The sequence below is a fragment of the Rhinolophus sinicus genome, chromosome 3 (genome assembly GCF_057876585.1).
Source record: "Rhinolophus sinicus isolate RSI-liver-muscle chromosome 3, RSI-T2T, whole genome shotgun sequence".
Taxonomy (NCBI): domain Eukaryota; kingdom Metazoa; phylum Chordata; class Mammalia; order Chiroptera; family Rhinolophidae; genus Rhinolophus; species Rhinolophus sinicus.
Window position 1 is genome coordinate 199641096 of NC_142503.1, and position 17676 is coordinate 199658771.

The 17676-nt window shown below is 50.9% G+C and overlaps 1 protein-coding gene across 4 annotated transcripts in view; it reads left to right on the top strand.

Annotated features, from left to right (window-relative positions):
* The window catches only part of TECPR2 (tectonin beta-propeller repeat containing 2), an 87394-nt gene that overhangs the window by 65740 nt on the left and 3978 nt on the right, over positions 1-17676 (top strand). For 3 of the 4 annotated variants that reach the window (XM_019747190.3, XM_074326897.2, XM_019747189.3), the window contains exons 18-19: positions 16881-17022; positions 17485-17634. In XM_019747190.3, the coding sequence (XP_019602749.3) occupies positions 16881-17022; positions 17485-17634 (292 nt within the window). Of the gene's footprint in view, positions 1-10335; positions 11568-16880; positions 17023-17484; positions 17635-17676 lie in introns of those variants that run through there. The other variant, XM_074326898.2, reaches the window with a different exon arrangement.

Consider the following 17676-nt stretch of genomic DNA (forward strand, 5'->3'; position numbering starts at 1 on the left):
AGCCATCCAGGAGCTCAGAGGCAGCTCAGCTCAAGGTGCCATGTTCAATCTTAGTTGCAGGGGGCGCTGCCCACCATCTCTTGTGGGACTCGAGGAATCGAACTGGCAACCTTGTGGTTGAGAGCCCACTGGCCCATGTGGGAATCGAACCAGCAGCCTTCGGATTTAGGAGCATGCAGCTCGAACCGCCTGAGCCAACGGGCCGGCCCTTGTAGAGGATTTTTGTGTCTCTATTCATGAGGGAGATTGGTCTTTGGTTTTCTTTTCTTATCATGTGTTTGTCTTGGTGTCAGGGCAATGCTGGCCTTTTAGATGAGTGAGAAGTATTCTCTTATATTTTTTGGAAGAGTTTCTGAGGGATTGGTGTTAAGTATTCTTTAAGCATTTGTTAGAATTTGTCAGTGTAGGCCTTTTCTTGGTGGGATATTTTATTTTTTTATTACTGATTCAGTCTTTTTTCTTGTTACAATTCTATTCAGAATTTTCTGTTTCTTTCAATTTGAGTAGTTTATGTCTTTCTAGGAATTTGTGCATTTCATCTATTACCTAATTTATTGGCATCCAGTTATTCATAGTATTCCCTTATGATGCTTTTTTATTTCTGTAAGGTTGGTGGTTATGTCCTCTCTTTCATTTCTGACTTTGGTAATTTGAGTCTCCTCCCCTTTTTTCTTAGTTTATCTAGCTAAAGTTTTGTCAGTTTTAATGATATTTTCAAAAGTTATCTTTTGGTTTTGTTGATATGGGACATAGTCCCAGAGAGCAGTTTCCAGGCTCTCGGCCTCATATGGAAAGGTGCCGGCTCAGGTAGTAAATGGCCATCAGCTGTTACTGGTTAGCCATTAGCCACTGATATAACTGCCATGGCTACGCTGGGGGTTGGTTGGTTGGCAGAGAAGCGGACGGCGGATTGCAGATCATATGGCTCCTGCTTCTTGTGCCGCCAGCAAGAATATAGTGGTATGACTCCCCTACCTATGGCTCCGCTGGGGCTCCTTTTTGGCCTCACCATGTCCTGCGTTCTTGTGCGGGCAGCGGGAGCTGAGACCCTGCATGACATCAGGAGTGCTTCTCCCCCACTGAGAGAGGGATCCTGTTACTCAGGACAGCAGAGTAACTGTCCAGCACCACAGCCCTATCAAGGGACCCAGGCCCGCCTGCCTACCCTGGTCCGCGGGGCCGGCTTCTCCTGGGCAGCTGGGACTGACCACTTAACCACTGAGATCAGAAGTGACCACAGGCACTGTTGCTGGGCACTCACTGTTAAGCACATCTTTCCATCTTTCCGTCCTCACAACATCCCAGTAAGTGGTTATGTCCCCACCGGAGAAAACCCAGCTCGAAGAGGCTCAGAAAGTTGCCATCAGTTCTCATAGTTAGCACGTGACAGTGCTGGAGTCCAGGTGTGTGTCACCCCAGCCTGGTGCTGAGGACCAAGCCTGGGCCACAACACTGACTGCAGGAGCTGTGAGGGGGCATTGTATCCCTGCCACAGGCTCGGTGACCTCACATGTGGTGTTTTAGGACAAAGCCTAACCAAGTCTTAAAACTGCAGAGGGTCTGAGATGAATCCCGCAGGAGGGGAGAGGAGGCTTCATTGAAAGGATTTGAAAAGTCAGGCAGACGGGGCACCAGGTTAGCTCAGTTGGTTAGACCGTGGTGCTCTTAACAAGGTTGCCGGTTCGATCCCCACATGGGACACTGTGAGCTGCGCCCTCCACAATTAGATTGAAAAAACGACGTGACTTGGAACTGATGGGTCCTGGAAAAACACATTTAAATAAATAAAAGTTTAAAAAGTCAAGCCAAGGGTGGCTGGTTACCTCAGTTGGTTAGGGCATGGTGCTGATAACAGCAAGGTTGCCAGTTCGATCCCTGCATGGGCCACCATGAGCTGCATCTTCCTTGAAAAAAAAAAAAAAAGAAAAGAAAAAAGGCTGATTGGTTGAATCCAAGTATTAACATGTAAATGGAATGTACGTGTTTTGATCATAACTGACCTCTCCCTACATCATTATATTTATTCTTCAACTTGAGCTTCCTGGTCTGCCTGTAGATGTGTTTGCTTTTGAAACAAATGGAAGCTGGTGGTAGATGCCAAGGGCCCAGTAGGTAAGCAAGAGGACTCTGAAAATTAGCCAGTTTCTCTGTTTCTTGGTCTCTTCTCTGGTGAAACCTCCCTCCTATGGCAGTTTCTGGATGAAGTTTTAACGAAGTGCTCAAAACAAATGACTCAGTTTTCAGACTTGACTTGCTAACATTTAGAAGGATTTGGAGAAAATATTTATAGTTGTGTTTCGCATCTTTTTTTGGAGTTTGCTGCTTCAGTTGGAGAATTTTCTATCTGTATTAAAATTGGCTCTAAAGCTCATAGCACACTTGGCTGCTGGCACTGTGCCGAAGTCAAAGAAGGTGGTCTGCCTCCCAACAACACAATGAAAGAAACACGCCAACATAATAGACAATACCAGTGAGAATGTCCTGCTCACTGGTGCTGCTGGTGGGGATAGAACGTGACGTGATGTCACGCATCAGAAAAGTTCATCCCGCCAAGAGGAAGACTTCCATTGGAAAAGTATTAGGTAGTATCAGGGAAGACCCCCACCCCTGCCTGAACTGGGTCTTCCATTGACTCATCAGAATGAAACGTCATTCCAGGACACCAGAACAGAGAGCAGCTAAAGGAGTTTTTATTCTCTTTCCTCCCGATCTAAGGCAGTGCTAAGCAGCCCTCCTATGTCCCTCTTACTCCTCCCAGCCTCTGGTGGCACCTACTGAGCTGGCAGAGGTCACTCACACGGGACAGAAACAGTGGAGGAGAGGGACACCCACACCCCGGACTCTGGATACAACTGATTGCCTGCTTCTAAGAGTTTGGGGTGTTCCAACAACTCATATCCCCTCTGCAATTATTATAAAACACTGGGCCTTGGGGACAGTGAAAGCAGCTCTCTGGCCTCATTTGGGACACCATGGGGTAAATCCCTGTCCGCACCCGCATGAACAACTCTGGGCAGTAAGTCACCCCCATCTCTGGATGGAACTTCGACACAGCGCGTCCGCCCTCCCTGCAGCGTCGGAGTGAGCGTCCTGTGGGAAAGAGAGCACAGAGCTTCGGTGCTGCAGCACAGTCGCCGCGAGTCCCTCCCTGGTTTTTAATAAGAGGAACCGTATCCAGTGCCAGGTTAGTGCCCAGGCGCGCTCTGTCCCAGGGCGCCGAGGCTCTGCTGTGCAGGGGCCGAGTTAAGTTCCGGTGTATTGGCGCAGTGAGCCGTGCTGCCACGCTTACCTACACACGGCCTCCCGCAGGCGCTCTTCTTCCCGTGGAGAGATGCTCCGCATGCTGGGTGACAGCATCAGGTACCAGACACGCCTGAGGATGCTATTTTTGTGTAGAAAATAGTGTACATTGGGAAAGTCTGAAGATACACAGCAAAATGGTAATAGTAGTTGTAATTGGGTGATGCGATCATGGCTGATTATTTTTCCTTCCTTTAGTTTATCTCTGTTTTCTGAATGTCTTGCAATTAATACATTCCTTATAGAAAAAGTAGTTTATAATTCTGAATAATCTTCCAAGAAAAACCAGTCTTAGGAAATGACCGGAACTGTTCCCAAAGCTATGTGCTGTTACACTGGTTATAACAGTGCAAACTTGACCCAGTGAGACTGCAAGTGGTGAAGTAGGTGTGTGTGCTGCCCGGGTGGGAAGAGTCCGCCAGCCCTTATCACAGCCATTACTGTCCATTAAAGATGGGCTTTGAAAGGCCCTTTAAAATCATGTTTGGCGAGGATTGATAAGGAGAGTTGTTCCGAGTGGAGTAGTGGCTTTAGTAGCTTTGGAGCTGGCCTTTGCCACTTAGTGTTCCCAGGCCTTCCCATGCAGGGCCTGAGCATGATCTGCCCTCCCAGCTGTCGCCGGGATGAAGGCTGATGTGTGTGCAACACCCAGGGTCCCTCACACACACCTAAGTGGCACCTGTTCTTACTTTGCTCACAGTGTACTCTGAAAATGGGCAGAACATTGTTTTACAGTCAAAGAGGAAAAACAGGTATAGTTTACAAAGGACCCAAACTTTATGGGTCAGCTGCAGCCTTTCTGTGCCAGGACTCCTCTTGTGACACCCCCAGCCCGTGTAAATCTGAACCCCTGTGGGTCTGCCCTCTGCACATTCCTACCCATGCACAAAGGATTTTAGACTTTGGAAAACATGGGACCTCGCCACCTCATTCTAGGCGAGGAGGGTGTGACCTACTGAAAGCAGTTCTCGGCTAGGGGAGGTCGGTGGCTGGGCCAGGCCTCCAGGCCTGCGAGGTTCAGGACAGTCCCATCCAGGGGATGCTCGTGGCTACTGTAGCGACCCTCACACAAACCACTGGATCTTAAAGCACAAGGTCCAGCTTACAGAGCGGTGGGAGTGAGCTGGGGAGGGAAGTGCCGCCGGGGCCTCAAGGGGGTCAGAAGGTGCCCATAGAGGCACTGTGCTGCCAGAACGTGAAGGGCGAGCAGGAACGTGGCAGGCAGACAGGGTGGAAGGGTGTCCCAAGCCCAAGGATCCGTGACATGAGCAGTGACCAGCGCGGCCCCACCCTGCGGGGGCAGAGGGGGCTCACAGGAAACCTGGGCCAAGGCAGGGCTACTGCAAAGCTTGAAGCCAGGCCGAGTGGCCTGGTCAGACTGAGTTTTAGGGAGGTAAGCTGCTCGGAGTCTGTGACACAGTTCCTTCTGAAAGCGCGGTCAGCAAGCCAGAGGGGCCGGTGAGAGGAGGGGGAGACAGGTGCTATGGGGGGATCCCCGGGATGGGGCTGGGCCTCACCTCAAGTCCCTTCACGTGGGAGGAGCCACATGTGCCTCGTCCTACACAGCGCAGCCCTGGGGTTTGGGCGTCAAGGGCAGCAGAAAGGGTTGCGGCTGGAGGGGTATGACGGGTGGGCCACCCTGTAATTACTGTGGTCATCTCATGGGATGGGGGTGCCTCAGGGGACAGGCGTGGGCACAGCACACTGATGACATCAGCGCTCTGGAGCTTTGTTCTCGAGCTCTTTCTGTCCTTGTCAGCCTCATCTTGACCAACCAGTGCAGGTGAAGCAGAAGTGCCCTGTCCTGGGGTTCGGGGAGGAAACAGGTGGCCCCGACCATCTAGTTAGTGGCAGTCACCAGGCCCTGCCTCAGCCTTTGAACCGTCTGCCCACAGGGGCCACGCCCAGCACTAGTATTCAAGGGCCACCAGGTCCTACAAGCCGTACAGCAGTGCTGGTCCAGACCTCAAGACTGCGGGCTTTTTTATGACATTTAGGAAGCAGGCGGCATGTTCCTAAAATTCCCACCAGACACCTCTGCTCCTACAAAGGAAGGTTTCACATATGAGTCAGGCCATGGCTCAACGCAGGGTTGGCAGAGAACCTGGGACAGAAGACCCAATCCCAAACGGGCACGCGCTGGGCCAGACCCTGTGGCGGGAGCTGCTGTGGTGTGTGGGGAAGACACCGTGTCCAGCACCAGGCAGCTGGTCTGAACCTGAACCACTTAGCGGCTCGTGGTGCCGCTCAGCCCCTGGGACCCGCGGTCTCCAGCTGCGCTGTAGGGATGGTGAGAGTAGTGAAAATAGATAAACAGGATGGAAAGGGGAGTCCCACAGCCATCACCCTGAGGAAAGAAGCTAGTTATAAAGTCATCCTGGATGGCTCCAATTACATGACATTCTAGAGCAGGGCAAGCCAAACGAATCTTTGGTGGCAGACATCAGACCCGTGGTGGCCTGGGTCAAGGGAGGCTGTCCAGGGGCACAAGGCTGCGTCCCGGGGGCAATGATTTGTTGAGACTCGAGCATGGCACACCTGCGAGCTGTACATTTACTGGATGTAAACGTCATCTCAAGAAAAATCAATAAAATACTGAGCTCCAGTTAGTGATTCGCGTGTTGAAGTGTTTAGGGGAACCTGCCGTGATGTCTGCAACTGACTTTGAGGTGCATCCAAAATTAAGGTGGATTGATGGGTGGATAAACAGATGGATGATAGATGAAAAGGCAGGTACAGGAAAACTACCCGTAATGGGTATATCGGTGTTCCCTATAATATTCAACATTTTGTATGTTGTACAATTTTTATAATAAAATTGGGGGGTTGGTCAATAATGCACAAGTACATAAAGTATCTGGCACAAAGAAAACCAATGGTGAAAGTTACATCACCTCCTCTACTTTCCAGCAGATTCAGGAGAGCAGCAAACACCTAAAATACTCCTTCAAAACTACGTCTTGTCCGTATAACATGGAGAGAACATGTACCTCCAGGAGCAGGGATTTGTGAGGCCCAATTTAGTTGGGCATAATAATGCTTCTCCCCGCTCTGAAATCTCCGTTCCCCCAGCAGGGATCACGATGGACTTTGGTTGGTGTCCCTCTGCACATGTGCTCACGCTGTGTCAGACCCCTGCGCCTCGCGCGCAGTCCGACATCTGTGTAAGCTGACAGGGCTCGAATACTGTGTCCTTCACATGGTGCTCTTCTAGCGAGACTAATTGCTGACATCTGTAAGGAGCCTTCTTCAGTAAAATAGACAATATACGTAAGATACCTAGCACAGTCCACGCACACAGTAGGGACCGTCACGTGGACGTGAAACCTGAAGCTTTAGACTAGTTACATTAAATGAACTTCTGATTCCAGCCAAGACAGAGTAACAGGGACCAGATTTACCCTCCTGCCCGAAACAACTAAAACTCCAGACAAAATACATGAGACGGTGGTTTTCAAGACATGGGATACCAGACAGCAAAGGACAGTGATCCCTGAGAAACGGGAAACAAATGAGGTGAACCCTGTAGTTTCCAGGCCATGGCAGTGGGGGTGGACCCGAGATAGGGGCTGGCAGAGCCCAGCCAGCGCCTTGAGTTTTGGGGATAGGGATGGGAATCTGGGGAGGCTAAGGAGTCAGGAACTTGTACGGAGAGTACCAGAGATCCTCAGAGGGTCCTCAGAGGTGTCAGCTGAGTGCCGATGAGCACGTGGGGGAGGAAACTGCCCAAGGCCTGTCAGAGAACCATCCAAGAGGATTGGAGGGTACATTCCCGGAGCTCAGCCAGCGCCAGGACTAATTTTTGATCCCACCACCCAGAGTGGGGACCCTCCTGTAATGCCCCTTCCTAACTGGGTCATATGCCTTAGTTATGGTGCAGAAGTAGCCCTATATTAAATGCTGCTCTGGTCGTGCTGACCTGAGCTTGCAGCATCCCAGAACAAAGCTCAAGAATATTTATAGATTACAAAAATATCCAGCACCAACAAGGTGAAATTCACGTTGTCTTGCATCCCGGCAGAACTTTTCAGGCAAGCAAAGAAACAGGAGATATCGCCTACAGTGAAGGAAGGGATATCCACCAATAAAAGCTGACCTGGAAATGGTACAGATGACATAATTCACAGGCAGGGCATTAAAACCGTTGTTGTAACTTTACCCTTTATGTTCTAGAACCTGAGGGAAAGAGTGTGCATGTTAACTAGAAAAATGGAAGGTATAAAAAAAGACCCAAATCAAACTTCTAGGGATACAAATTGGAATGTCTGAGATGAAAAATACCCTGGATGAGATCGATGGCAGTGTACATGTTGCAGAAGAAAAGATTAGCAAACTCAAAGACACAGCAGTACAAACCATCCAAACTGAAACGCAGAGAAAAAAGCCTGAAAAAAAGTTCAGAGCATCACTAAGCGTGGGACCGTTTCACAGGGCCCAACACGAATGTAATCAAAGTCCTGGAGGAAAAGAGAGCGCAAGGGGTGACGTGAAAAACAGTTGAAGAAATACAGCTGAAAGTTTTCCGGATTTGGTGAAATAATTCCATTGAGTGAAGTAACCAGACCAAAAAAGGAATCTGTTTGGTTTTAATCAATGCCACGCGTAAGTACGTCGGTCAGCGTCAGCTAGTGCCACAGGGTGCTGCCTGTCCCCACCTGATGCCCCGTCTCTAGAGACCCACTTTCTTTTAGCTTCGTATCCCTGAGTAACTGCTCAGGGAGCTATTTCTGGGTCCTTCTAGCTCTAGGTGTTGCCAGGTGGCTCCTGGAGAGGAGGAGGAGGAGAGCTCCTTCATGGCCTGCCCCAGCCAGGCGGCATCATCCAGTAACCGCGGGCGTTACAGCTGCCAGGGAGCCAAGTACACTACATTTTCTCGTCTCTGTGACTCTGTTTCCCTGGGCTTGATCACTGTCTTGTTTTCCCAAATAGCTTTCTCTGTGGTTTCACACATACAACCCCAACTCGGCCAGTTATTTCAGTCCCCTCTCATACATTTGGACTTATATCGGGTGTCCTCTCCAGGGTGTCCTCTTTGGAAAGATCTCTCCTGGATGCTTTGGGTGCTCCAGACTGGCCTGGTCACCCTGCCACCTGGGGTCGCCCTTCACCTCCCTGTGTGTTCCATCCCCTCACTCCTGGGTCTGGTGTCTTCCTCTTTGTTTGTTTGGGTGGAGTTTATCTTCTAGTTGGTTCCTGCTAATGGCTCATGGTAGGTAAGTGTTGGAGACATTGCAAGTCTGAAAAGTCTTTTGCCTGTGTTCACCCTTGACCTTAGCTGGATACAGCAGCCTAAGTTGGAAATAATTTTCCTTAGAATTTTAATCTTCCTCCATCACTTCCTGGCACCCAGTATTGCTGCTGAGAAGTCTGAAGCCATTCTGATACCTGACCCTTGATATTCAACCTGTGTTTTCTCTGTCTTTCGCTAGAGTTCTGAGAACAGAAAGTGATGTGCCTGTTTCATCCTTCGTGTTGGCCCTTTCTGCCCCGGCCCCAAGCTTGGGGCCTTTATTCTGCGGGCCTGTTACCTGCAGCAGCCTCTTTCCTGCCTCTGCCCCTCCTGTTTCCGTTTGCTCTTTCTGGGGTCACGCTTTTGTCCTGTGGACCTCCTAAACTGGGCTCCACTTTTCGTCTCTTTCTCTGCTGTTTTCTATCTCTTGATGCGTTTAGCCTACTTTCTAGAAGATGTTCTTGACTTTATCCTATAGTCCTTCCATGGGGTTGTTGTATGATCACGTTTTAATTTCTGGAAGCTCCTGTTGCTCTTCCGCTTGTCAGATCGGCTTTTGTCTCCGAGCAGGGTGTTGCAGCTTCTTCTCCTGCATGGTCTCCCTGTTGCCTGAGTCACCTGTCTTCTGTCTCTTATCTGTGTTCTCCACGGTGGCGGTCTTGGTTAGCCGAGTGGTTCTCAGCGCACAGGCTGATGGGAGCCTGGTGGAGCTCGTTCACTGCGGGCCCCACATGCTGACCTGGCTGGTGGCTATTTCGCTGGGGAATGCCTGCGGTCAGGGGCTCGGCCCTTCCAGTCCCTGCTGAGTCCTTTCTTCACCCACCCTCCTCTAGCTCCCAACGTTGTGTGGTTGTTTTCTTCTCTCATCCTCCCTTCATGAGTTTTGGACCTTTTTTTTAACTCTTTCCCTCTAACTGTAGTGTTGTTTCAGAAGGGAGTGGAAGGATAGATGTGTGTTTGTTCTCTTATTGCCCAGGAGGCGCTGGGTTTTTCAGAGTTCTGCAGGCGATTGGGACACAGCCTGCCGAGAGCCACGGTCAGTCATCCCTCAACCCCACACTTCTGTGACCCAGCTCCTCAGCGGGCGCCCACATCCTCTATCCAGTGCCTTCAGTCCTCAGAATGTCTCTGCGTGGTGTTGGGCCTTGGCGGGCTCCCTGTTACTCATTATCTGATGGACACGTGCTGCTGCCTACAGAGCAAGCGACAAGACCCAAAGTGGTGTCTGATGCTGTTGGATGCAACCGGCCCGTTTTGAAGAAAATCAATTTGCTTTTGCCACTTCCTTGACTTTTTCCCCCCATGTTGCCTTTTTTCCTATAGCTCCATTTGAACACCAATTGTTGTTGCGTTCCCTTCTCAAACGGTGTTCCTAGGAAATATTACCCCTCCCTGGGGTATTTGACCCTAAGCCTTTTCTCTGCTCTGGAAGGCTCTGGTTCCCAGTAAAGGGCCACCAGGACGCAGATGGGCTGCCCGAGCTCGCAGCCGTCATCTTGTCATCTGGTTGACCCCCTGATTAAAACAAAGCGCTAGGGACCCTGTCCCAGCTGATATGTGTGTGCCCCCGAAAGAGCCAGCACCACAAAGGGTCTGCATGCCATCCTGGAGCAGCAAAGATGAAAGGTCACCTCTAGTACCTCTGCCATCTGGGGGTCCGTCCCGGAACCCACCTGTGCAGAGCCCACCTGTGCAGGGCCTCCTCGGAGGCTGTCCATTTGTGCAGCTGCTGTGTGATGAGCTAGCGGAGATTCCCATGGGCCAGTGCAACTGGGATCAAGTTTCTGCCTTCTGTGTCCCAGCAGTGCTGGAGCCCTGATGCTGACCAAAGGCAGTCGTCCGGCTGGTGTCAGCGACAGGGTCGCGACTGGTGGACAGAAGGGCAGTCAACATTGGCCTCAGCAGCTCCTGCTCAGGAAGGACAGAACGTGACTGCTGCCCAGGAAGCCTGCTTTGAGCATTTTTCTTGAGTACGTCCCCTACAATTAGCAGATGCTGTGTCTCCCTGGATTCTGAAGTCACAGCCAGACCAGATGTGGAGCCAGTGCCAGAGTCACCAGAGGAGAGGACCTCTGGCTTTGCAGTCAGCCGAGTAGGAGGAGGAAGAGGCAGAGGGGCCAGCATCCGGTGGCCTCACTCAGCTGGGTCAGTAGTTTGCAAATGCTTTCAGCAGGAGAACGCATTCTCCAAATAAAATCTTGTCCTTAAGCCAGATGTGTTCAACAAATGACAGCAGAATTGCTCCCAGGAAGCTGGCAGGACGCCCAGACCCAGGGCGCAGGCCTCAGCCGAAGGCCGCTGGTCAGCGCGGCGTGAGCACTTGGCACCATAGGCCAGGGCAGCCAGAACCTATGTACCCCCGAGTCAGAGCGTGAAAATCCAGGCATAGGGTCATGCGGCTCACCCTCTGAGGGGGTGGGGCTCCACCTGGGGTCACCACTGTGTGGGAGGCAGAAGATGGCAGCGCCCAGGCCTCCCGACTCCTCGCCGCTGGCCCTGAGAATCTGCTGGTACTTTCAACACAGGCCTGCTAACGTTGCTATCTGGTTTTCCAGCTTATCTGAAATTAAAACAGACCAGGAGCTGGAAGAGAATCTGCTACAGGAGAAAACACAGAAGTCAGAAAGTACAACCACTATGGGGGCCATGTGACATAGGACCAAACAAACCCCACACTTTAGCAGCCCGGGAGTGTCACTACAGAGCATTGGGGTGCCTCGAGGAAAAGGGAAGCTCACAATGCGTCCCAAATGTTAGGTGGATTGAAGTTTCATTAAAACAGGGAGGCAGGGAGATGACTTGGAGGGGAGAGAGAGGCCGTCTGAGAAGCACGGCTGGCACCTGGATGGCCCCGCATGTTGTGGTTGGCTTTGTTTCCAGAAGGCGTCTTTACAGTGTGATTTGTGTTGTTGCTTTGCAGGCTCTCTGATTAATCCCCCTCGTGTTCCCAAAATGTTACTGCTGAATTTTATCCAAGTTCACACAAGGTCCAAACCAAAATAATCTGTCCAGATAAACATGTCCTGTGGCTGTGAAATTGTCAATTTTTTTGTTTGTTTTCTTTTGGTCTGGATGTATTGCCGTTCTGGCTGAGGGTGTGTGTGTGTGTGTGTGTGTGTGTACACACGTTCTGTGCGTGCATATGCGTGCCATAGGATAAAGCTTCAGCCTACTGGAAGTTTGGAGAACTCTGGTCTGAGCCCCCAGACATGTCAGTTCTAGACTCAGCTCAGGCATGTGTAGGTCCCCTCCCCTCTCAGCATCTGTTTTGTCAGTTTGTTGACCCAGAATATGAGGGAGTTGGGCTTAGCTGGTCTCCTGGGTCCCTTTCAGCCCACAATAGTTTTGGTGAGCCTTTGAAACAGAAAAGCCAGAGTTTCTGTTGGTAAGAGGCATTGTTTTATCTTGAGCCTGGGCTTAGTTCTGCTGTCCTGTCTCTAAATTATTGTTTGGGGTTACCTGGACCTCTCTGTCCCCTGTGCCAATTTCATGGACACTTCGTGAGCACCACACTTGCAGCCCTATGGGTTGTGCCTGTGAAAAGCATGATGTGTTCCCTCCAAGTCTGCCCAAGCTAGAGGCAGTCACGTGGGCACACTGGGGGAGGGAGGCGCTGTGGGATGAGCCTGGCTGGGGGCCACTTCGGGCCCGAAGGTGAGACGGGGTTCCTTCAGAAGGTTGATGGACAGGCCATTTGTGAGCTGGGCCTCACAGAGCAGAGAGGAATCAGAAGGTGCAGTGGTAGCTCCGTTTGCTTAGATCCTAAGCCCAGTGCTGTGGGACCTGAGTGACCGACCGGGACACCAGGGAGGGGGTGGCACCTGCTGTGGAGGGGGGAGTACCAGAGGGCCAGGTGACCCCGAAGGCAGCAGGCACTGTGGCCAAAGCCACTCTGCCTGCAGCCTGGGGTAGGACAGTGTGGGTGGGAACCAGTCAGGAGGCCCCTGAGTGGTCTTGGGCATGGGGCAAGGGGCTGAGTCCACGTTCCTGCCTTCACATGGCATGAGTAGACAGAGAGTCTGTGGTGCCCCAGGCGCAGAGCCAGGCACTGGGCAAGGCAGGCAGGGTCCTGCCCTGGGAGCTCATTGTCTCGTCCAATCAGATCACAGCGCCCCTAGTGAAAATCGCTGGGGGACGGGTGGACGGCGTCTGGGGTGCACACGTTTCCCTGCCTGCAGTCTTCCATTCACCATCTGCAGTTACCAGAATCCTCACTCCTAGCAGTGAGTGGTCTTGCCCAACTAACCTAGTGGCTAGAGTCGGAATTCTTCAGGGAGCATACTAGAGAAGAATATTGGAGTCAGTGACTGAAAAACAAGTTTATCTCATCCGAGAAACACAGAACCTGACACATTTCGAGCTCATGTTATCTAAGCTAAGCAGTATTTTCACCGCACCTGACAGCTAAGATAAGTCCCTCCACCCCATCACTGGGCCCCGGGGGCAGGCGGGCAGCGCTGCACAGCTACAGGGCCTTGGGAAGAGCCGCTTAGACACAGCCCATCACGTGAAAACGTCACTCCTTAACTTGAACTCTGTCGAGTCAAAATCTCAGTGTATAAAATGAATTCTATCTGGAGAGGCTCTGGATTAATGGGAAAGAGGAATGGTTTATCCTGTAATACTGGTGGCTTAGAATAAATAAAATGTGGCCTTTTCTTGTTCATAATTAGTAATGAGAACATGAGACAGCAACTTGTTTTTTTCCCCCAGGAGGTCTTGTTTAAGGAAAACTTTGCAGCCCACAGTAGCCCTTTGATTTGTAAATATCAAAGCAAGTTGATGGCTGTAATTAAATCACTGAGTACTTCCAGAAATGGGTGTGGCACCCTGCCCTTCACCCACCCTGTAACTCATCTTTAAAGGGCACTTAATAATAAGCAGGAGCTGGTACACACAAACACACACACACACACACACACACACACACACACACACACACACATTCTCTCTCTCTGTCTTTGGAAGCACAGCAAGAGCAAACATCATTTTTTAGCATTTCCAAATGGTTTTTAAATCTTAAATTCCTTGTTTACTCCATTTTCTAAGTTTCAGCCTTCGTCCTCTTCTTTTTTTTCATTTTTATGAAGTTTTGAGTATGAATAAGCCAAAATTTTAGGCTGCCGACTTCTTTTTTTAAATTGGAATTTTTATTGAGATAATTACGGATTCACGTGTGCCTGTAAGAACTCATGGAGCCACACACACCCTTTGCCCAGTCTCCCCAATGAGGACATTCTGCAAAGCCATAGCGCACTGTCACAACCAAGGTGTGTCACTTTCTCTTTGTTAAAAGAATGTGGTAAAATACACGTAACATGAACTACCAGTAGTGACATTCAGTATTATGCAGTCACAGTATTGTGCACCCTTTGTCACCGTCTACTCACAGAACATTTCCCCCAGCCCAGAAGGAAGCCCTGCCCGGTGCCAGTCACTCTCCATGCCCTCCCCCAGCCCCTGGCAACCACTAATCTGCTCTGTCTGTGGACTTTCCTCTCCTGGATGTGTCATATGAATGGAATCATGGGATATGTGGCCTTTTGAGATTGGCTGCTGTCACTCAGTATCATGTTTTCGAGGTTCCTCCACGTTGGGACAGTATCAGTCTGTCGTTCCTTTTTATGGCTGAATGATAGTCCCCTGTAAGCGGACCTCGTTTTATTGCGCTTTGCAGATACTGTGTCCATCCACATGGAGGCAGAGCCACCCCCAGTACAAAGATTACAACTCGCTGACGGCTCGGGTAGATGATGGTTAGCAAATTTTAGCAATAAAGTGTTTTTAGTTAAGGCGTGTACATTGTTATAAACATAATGCTATAGCACACTTATAGACTACAGACAGTATAGTGTGAACACAACTTTAATTGCACTGGGAAACCAAACAATTCGTGTGACTCGCTTTGTAGGGTATGCGCTGTATTGCCCATTCGGAAACCAAACCCACTGTACCTCCGGGGTCTGTCTATACACATGCCGCGATTTGTCAGCCATTCACCACTTGATGGGCGTTTGGGTTTCCACCTTTTGCCTCTTGTGAAGAGTGTGACAGCTATGAACATTCGTGTAGTTTTTGTTTCAACCTCTGTTCCAATTCTTTGGGTACATATCTAGGAGTGGGATTTCTGAGTCGTATGGTAACTGTGTTTTAACCTTTTGGAGAACCGCCAAACCGTTGTCCACACCATTTTACATTCCCATCGGCAGGGCCTGAGGCTTCCTATTTCTCCACAGCCTCGCCAATGACTTATTTTCCATTTGCTTTTTATTAGTCACTCTGGTGGGTGTGAGGTGGTCGCTCGCTGTGGTTTTGATTTGCATTTTCCTGATGACTAAGGATGCTGAGTGTCTTTTCATGTGTACGTGATCTATTCAAGTCCTTTGCCCTTTTAGAAATTCTGTTGTTTGTGTTTTTGTTGGTGGATTTTAAGAGTTCTTTATTCGGTATACTAGACCCTTGTTAGGTATACGATTTGGAAGTATTTTCTCTCCTTCTGTGCGTTGTCTCTTCACTTTTTTATGGTGTCCTTTGAGGTACAAAAATCTTTAATTTTGATGAAGTCCAATTTATCTATTTCTTTTTGTTGCTCGTGCCTTAGTGTCATCTAAGAAACCATTGCCAATTTAGCTCTTACGTTCATTTTTGATCCATTTCAAGTTAATTTCATATATGGCGTGAGGTAAGGGTCTCACCTAATTTTTTGCACATGATGTCCAGTTATTCCATCATCATTTGTTGAAAAGACTTCTTTTTTCATTGAATCATCTTGGCAACCTTGTCAGAAATCACTTGCCTATATGGGTTTGTTTCTGAACTCTCTATTCTGTTCATTTATCCATCTGCCCTTACGCCAACACCACACTGATTACTGTAGCTTCATAATCGTTTTGAAATCAGGAAGTATGAGTGCTCAAAATTGGTTTCTTCAAGATTGTTTAGGCTGTTCAGGATCCCTTGCATTCCATAGGAATTTCAGGATCCACTTTTCCATTTCGGTGAAAATAGCAGCTGGGATTTTGATAGTGCACTGAAGTCTGTAGACTGCGTAGCATGCCTTGCCTACAGAAGTGTACAGCGTTGTTTGTCAGACCGCCTGAATCAGAGCCACCTGGGGTGCTTGTCTAAAAGGTTATTACTGGGCCCCAGTCCCAAAGTTGGATGTGGAAGGGCTGGCCCCGAGCCCAGGAATGGGCCATTTTACAAGCCCCCTACATGAGTCCCAGGGACTCTAAGGTTTGAGAACCACTGGAGCTGGTCTTACTCACCTGCCCTCTGGAGGGACTTGGGTTCAGCAAGAGCAGGTTTCCTTGCTTGCAGGTGGCCTTTGCGGGTGTAGAGTGGCCTCCACAGACTGATTCCTGGTCACCACCACCTGTTTGGGCCCTGCTTGACCACGGGAGTAAGGTCACTGGGACTTGTTCCAGTTGACATTTGTGAAGCATTGTTTCTTGAGCCATGTTCTCGGGGTGGGTGACATTTGTGAGACCCTTTGCTGCCTTGTCACCGTAGGTCTTTGCCATGCAGTCTCCAGTTTAACCCCTGTCCTCCCAGAGACCAGGGTGGTGGACCCATCAGACCTCCACTGAGTGCTCAGTCCTGCTGGCAAGCCTTTTGCATGTTGCTCGTTGTTTCGTACCATCTGCCCTGGGGTACTTGTCCAGACGTCTCTCTCTGAACACCGTCCGTCTCAGAACCCTGGCTCCCAGCACCCAGCAGGCCTTCCCGTAATTCCCAGAGGAGCCAGACCTGTACGGTGCTGCCCTGCCCTTCCCATTCCAGCTGCCTGGGTTCGTGTCCGCCCCTCCTGGCAACGAGCCCCATCCTTGCGCATGCTCTCCCGCCTGGCTCACTCCCCACCCTCCTCTCCTGGTCCTGCGTGCTCGTCCTCTGCTCTCAGTGTAGCCGGGGGTTCCCGGCTCAGCTTCCCTGACCCCCTGGCCTGACCCCGTTACGTGCTGTCAGAGCGCCTGGTTGTTCACCTCTATGCCCTTGCCAGCTAGTCTTATGTTTCTTTGTGACGTGTCTCACGTCTTTGTGACGTGTCTCACACCTTTAAAATCCAGGAGCCCAGAAAATTGATCCCTAGACCTGGCAAGTGCCTGGCATGTGGCAGATGCTCACTTAACTAAATGAGGGATGGGTAGGTGGGCTGGTGAAGGGCGGGTGATGGGCAGATGAATGGGTAGGTGGCCAAGTGGCAGGCTAGCAAGCACCAATCAATGAAAGTTTCCGGAACTTTCCACCCTATGTCACTGACCTCAGTTCTCCACAACTCTCAACTTTGCTCTGTGCAAAAATAACGCACCCGCCACCGCCTCCCCTGAGGAAAATCCCTTCCTGCTTCCAGCCTGCAGGGGTCACCCTGGTCAGCGTCCATTCCAGCCCCAACGACCAGATGCTGTGGGCACTGGACAGCAGGTGGAATGTGCATGTCCGACTTGGAATCACCGAGGAGATGCCAGTGGGGACCGCCTGGGAGCACGTGCCAGGTAGAGATGGGCAAGCACATGGCAGTTGTCCCCTCCCAGGCAGGCCAGGCTCTGGGATGATAGGGTAGCCTGTCCCCCACAGTAGCCTCAGCTTTCACACCCAAGCCTTTTGCTGCTCTGCTGGGGCAGGTGACAAGCATGTGTCTGACCAACTATCCCTGGTATGAGGGACCCAGCATTTAGCATGCAGCCCACCCGAGTCCTGGAGCTGTCTGTGGTGTGGTCATTTCTGGACTGCCTCTGTCATTCAGTCTTGGGTCCCGGCAGTTTTGTCAGACCTGCCGGCGGGGCACCCTTTCCCTCAGCTCCCACTCCAAGCCCAGCCCAGTGCAGGGCATGGCCACCACAGGGACCCTCTGGTGACAGGGCGCAGTGTCAGGAGAGAGCAGGCTCTCGGGAAGGGTGGCCCATCCCGCATGCAGCCGGGCTCTGAGGACAGATGAGCGCCCCATTTGCCTGCAGGGTTGCAGGCCTGCCAGCTGGCGCTGAGCCCCAGGGCCGTGTGGGCACGCTGCCCCAACGGCGACCTTGCCCGAAGGTACGGCATCACCGACAAAAACCCCGCCGGAGACTACTGGAAGAAAACCCCCGGGACCGCGACGTGCCTCACAGGCAGGTGCTGGGCCCCACAGGCTCCTCGGGGTCTCGGGAAAC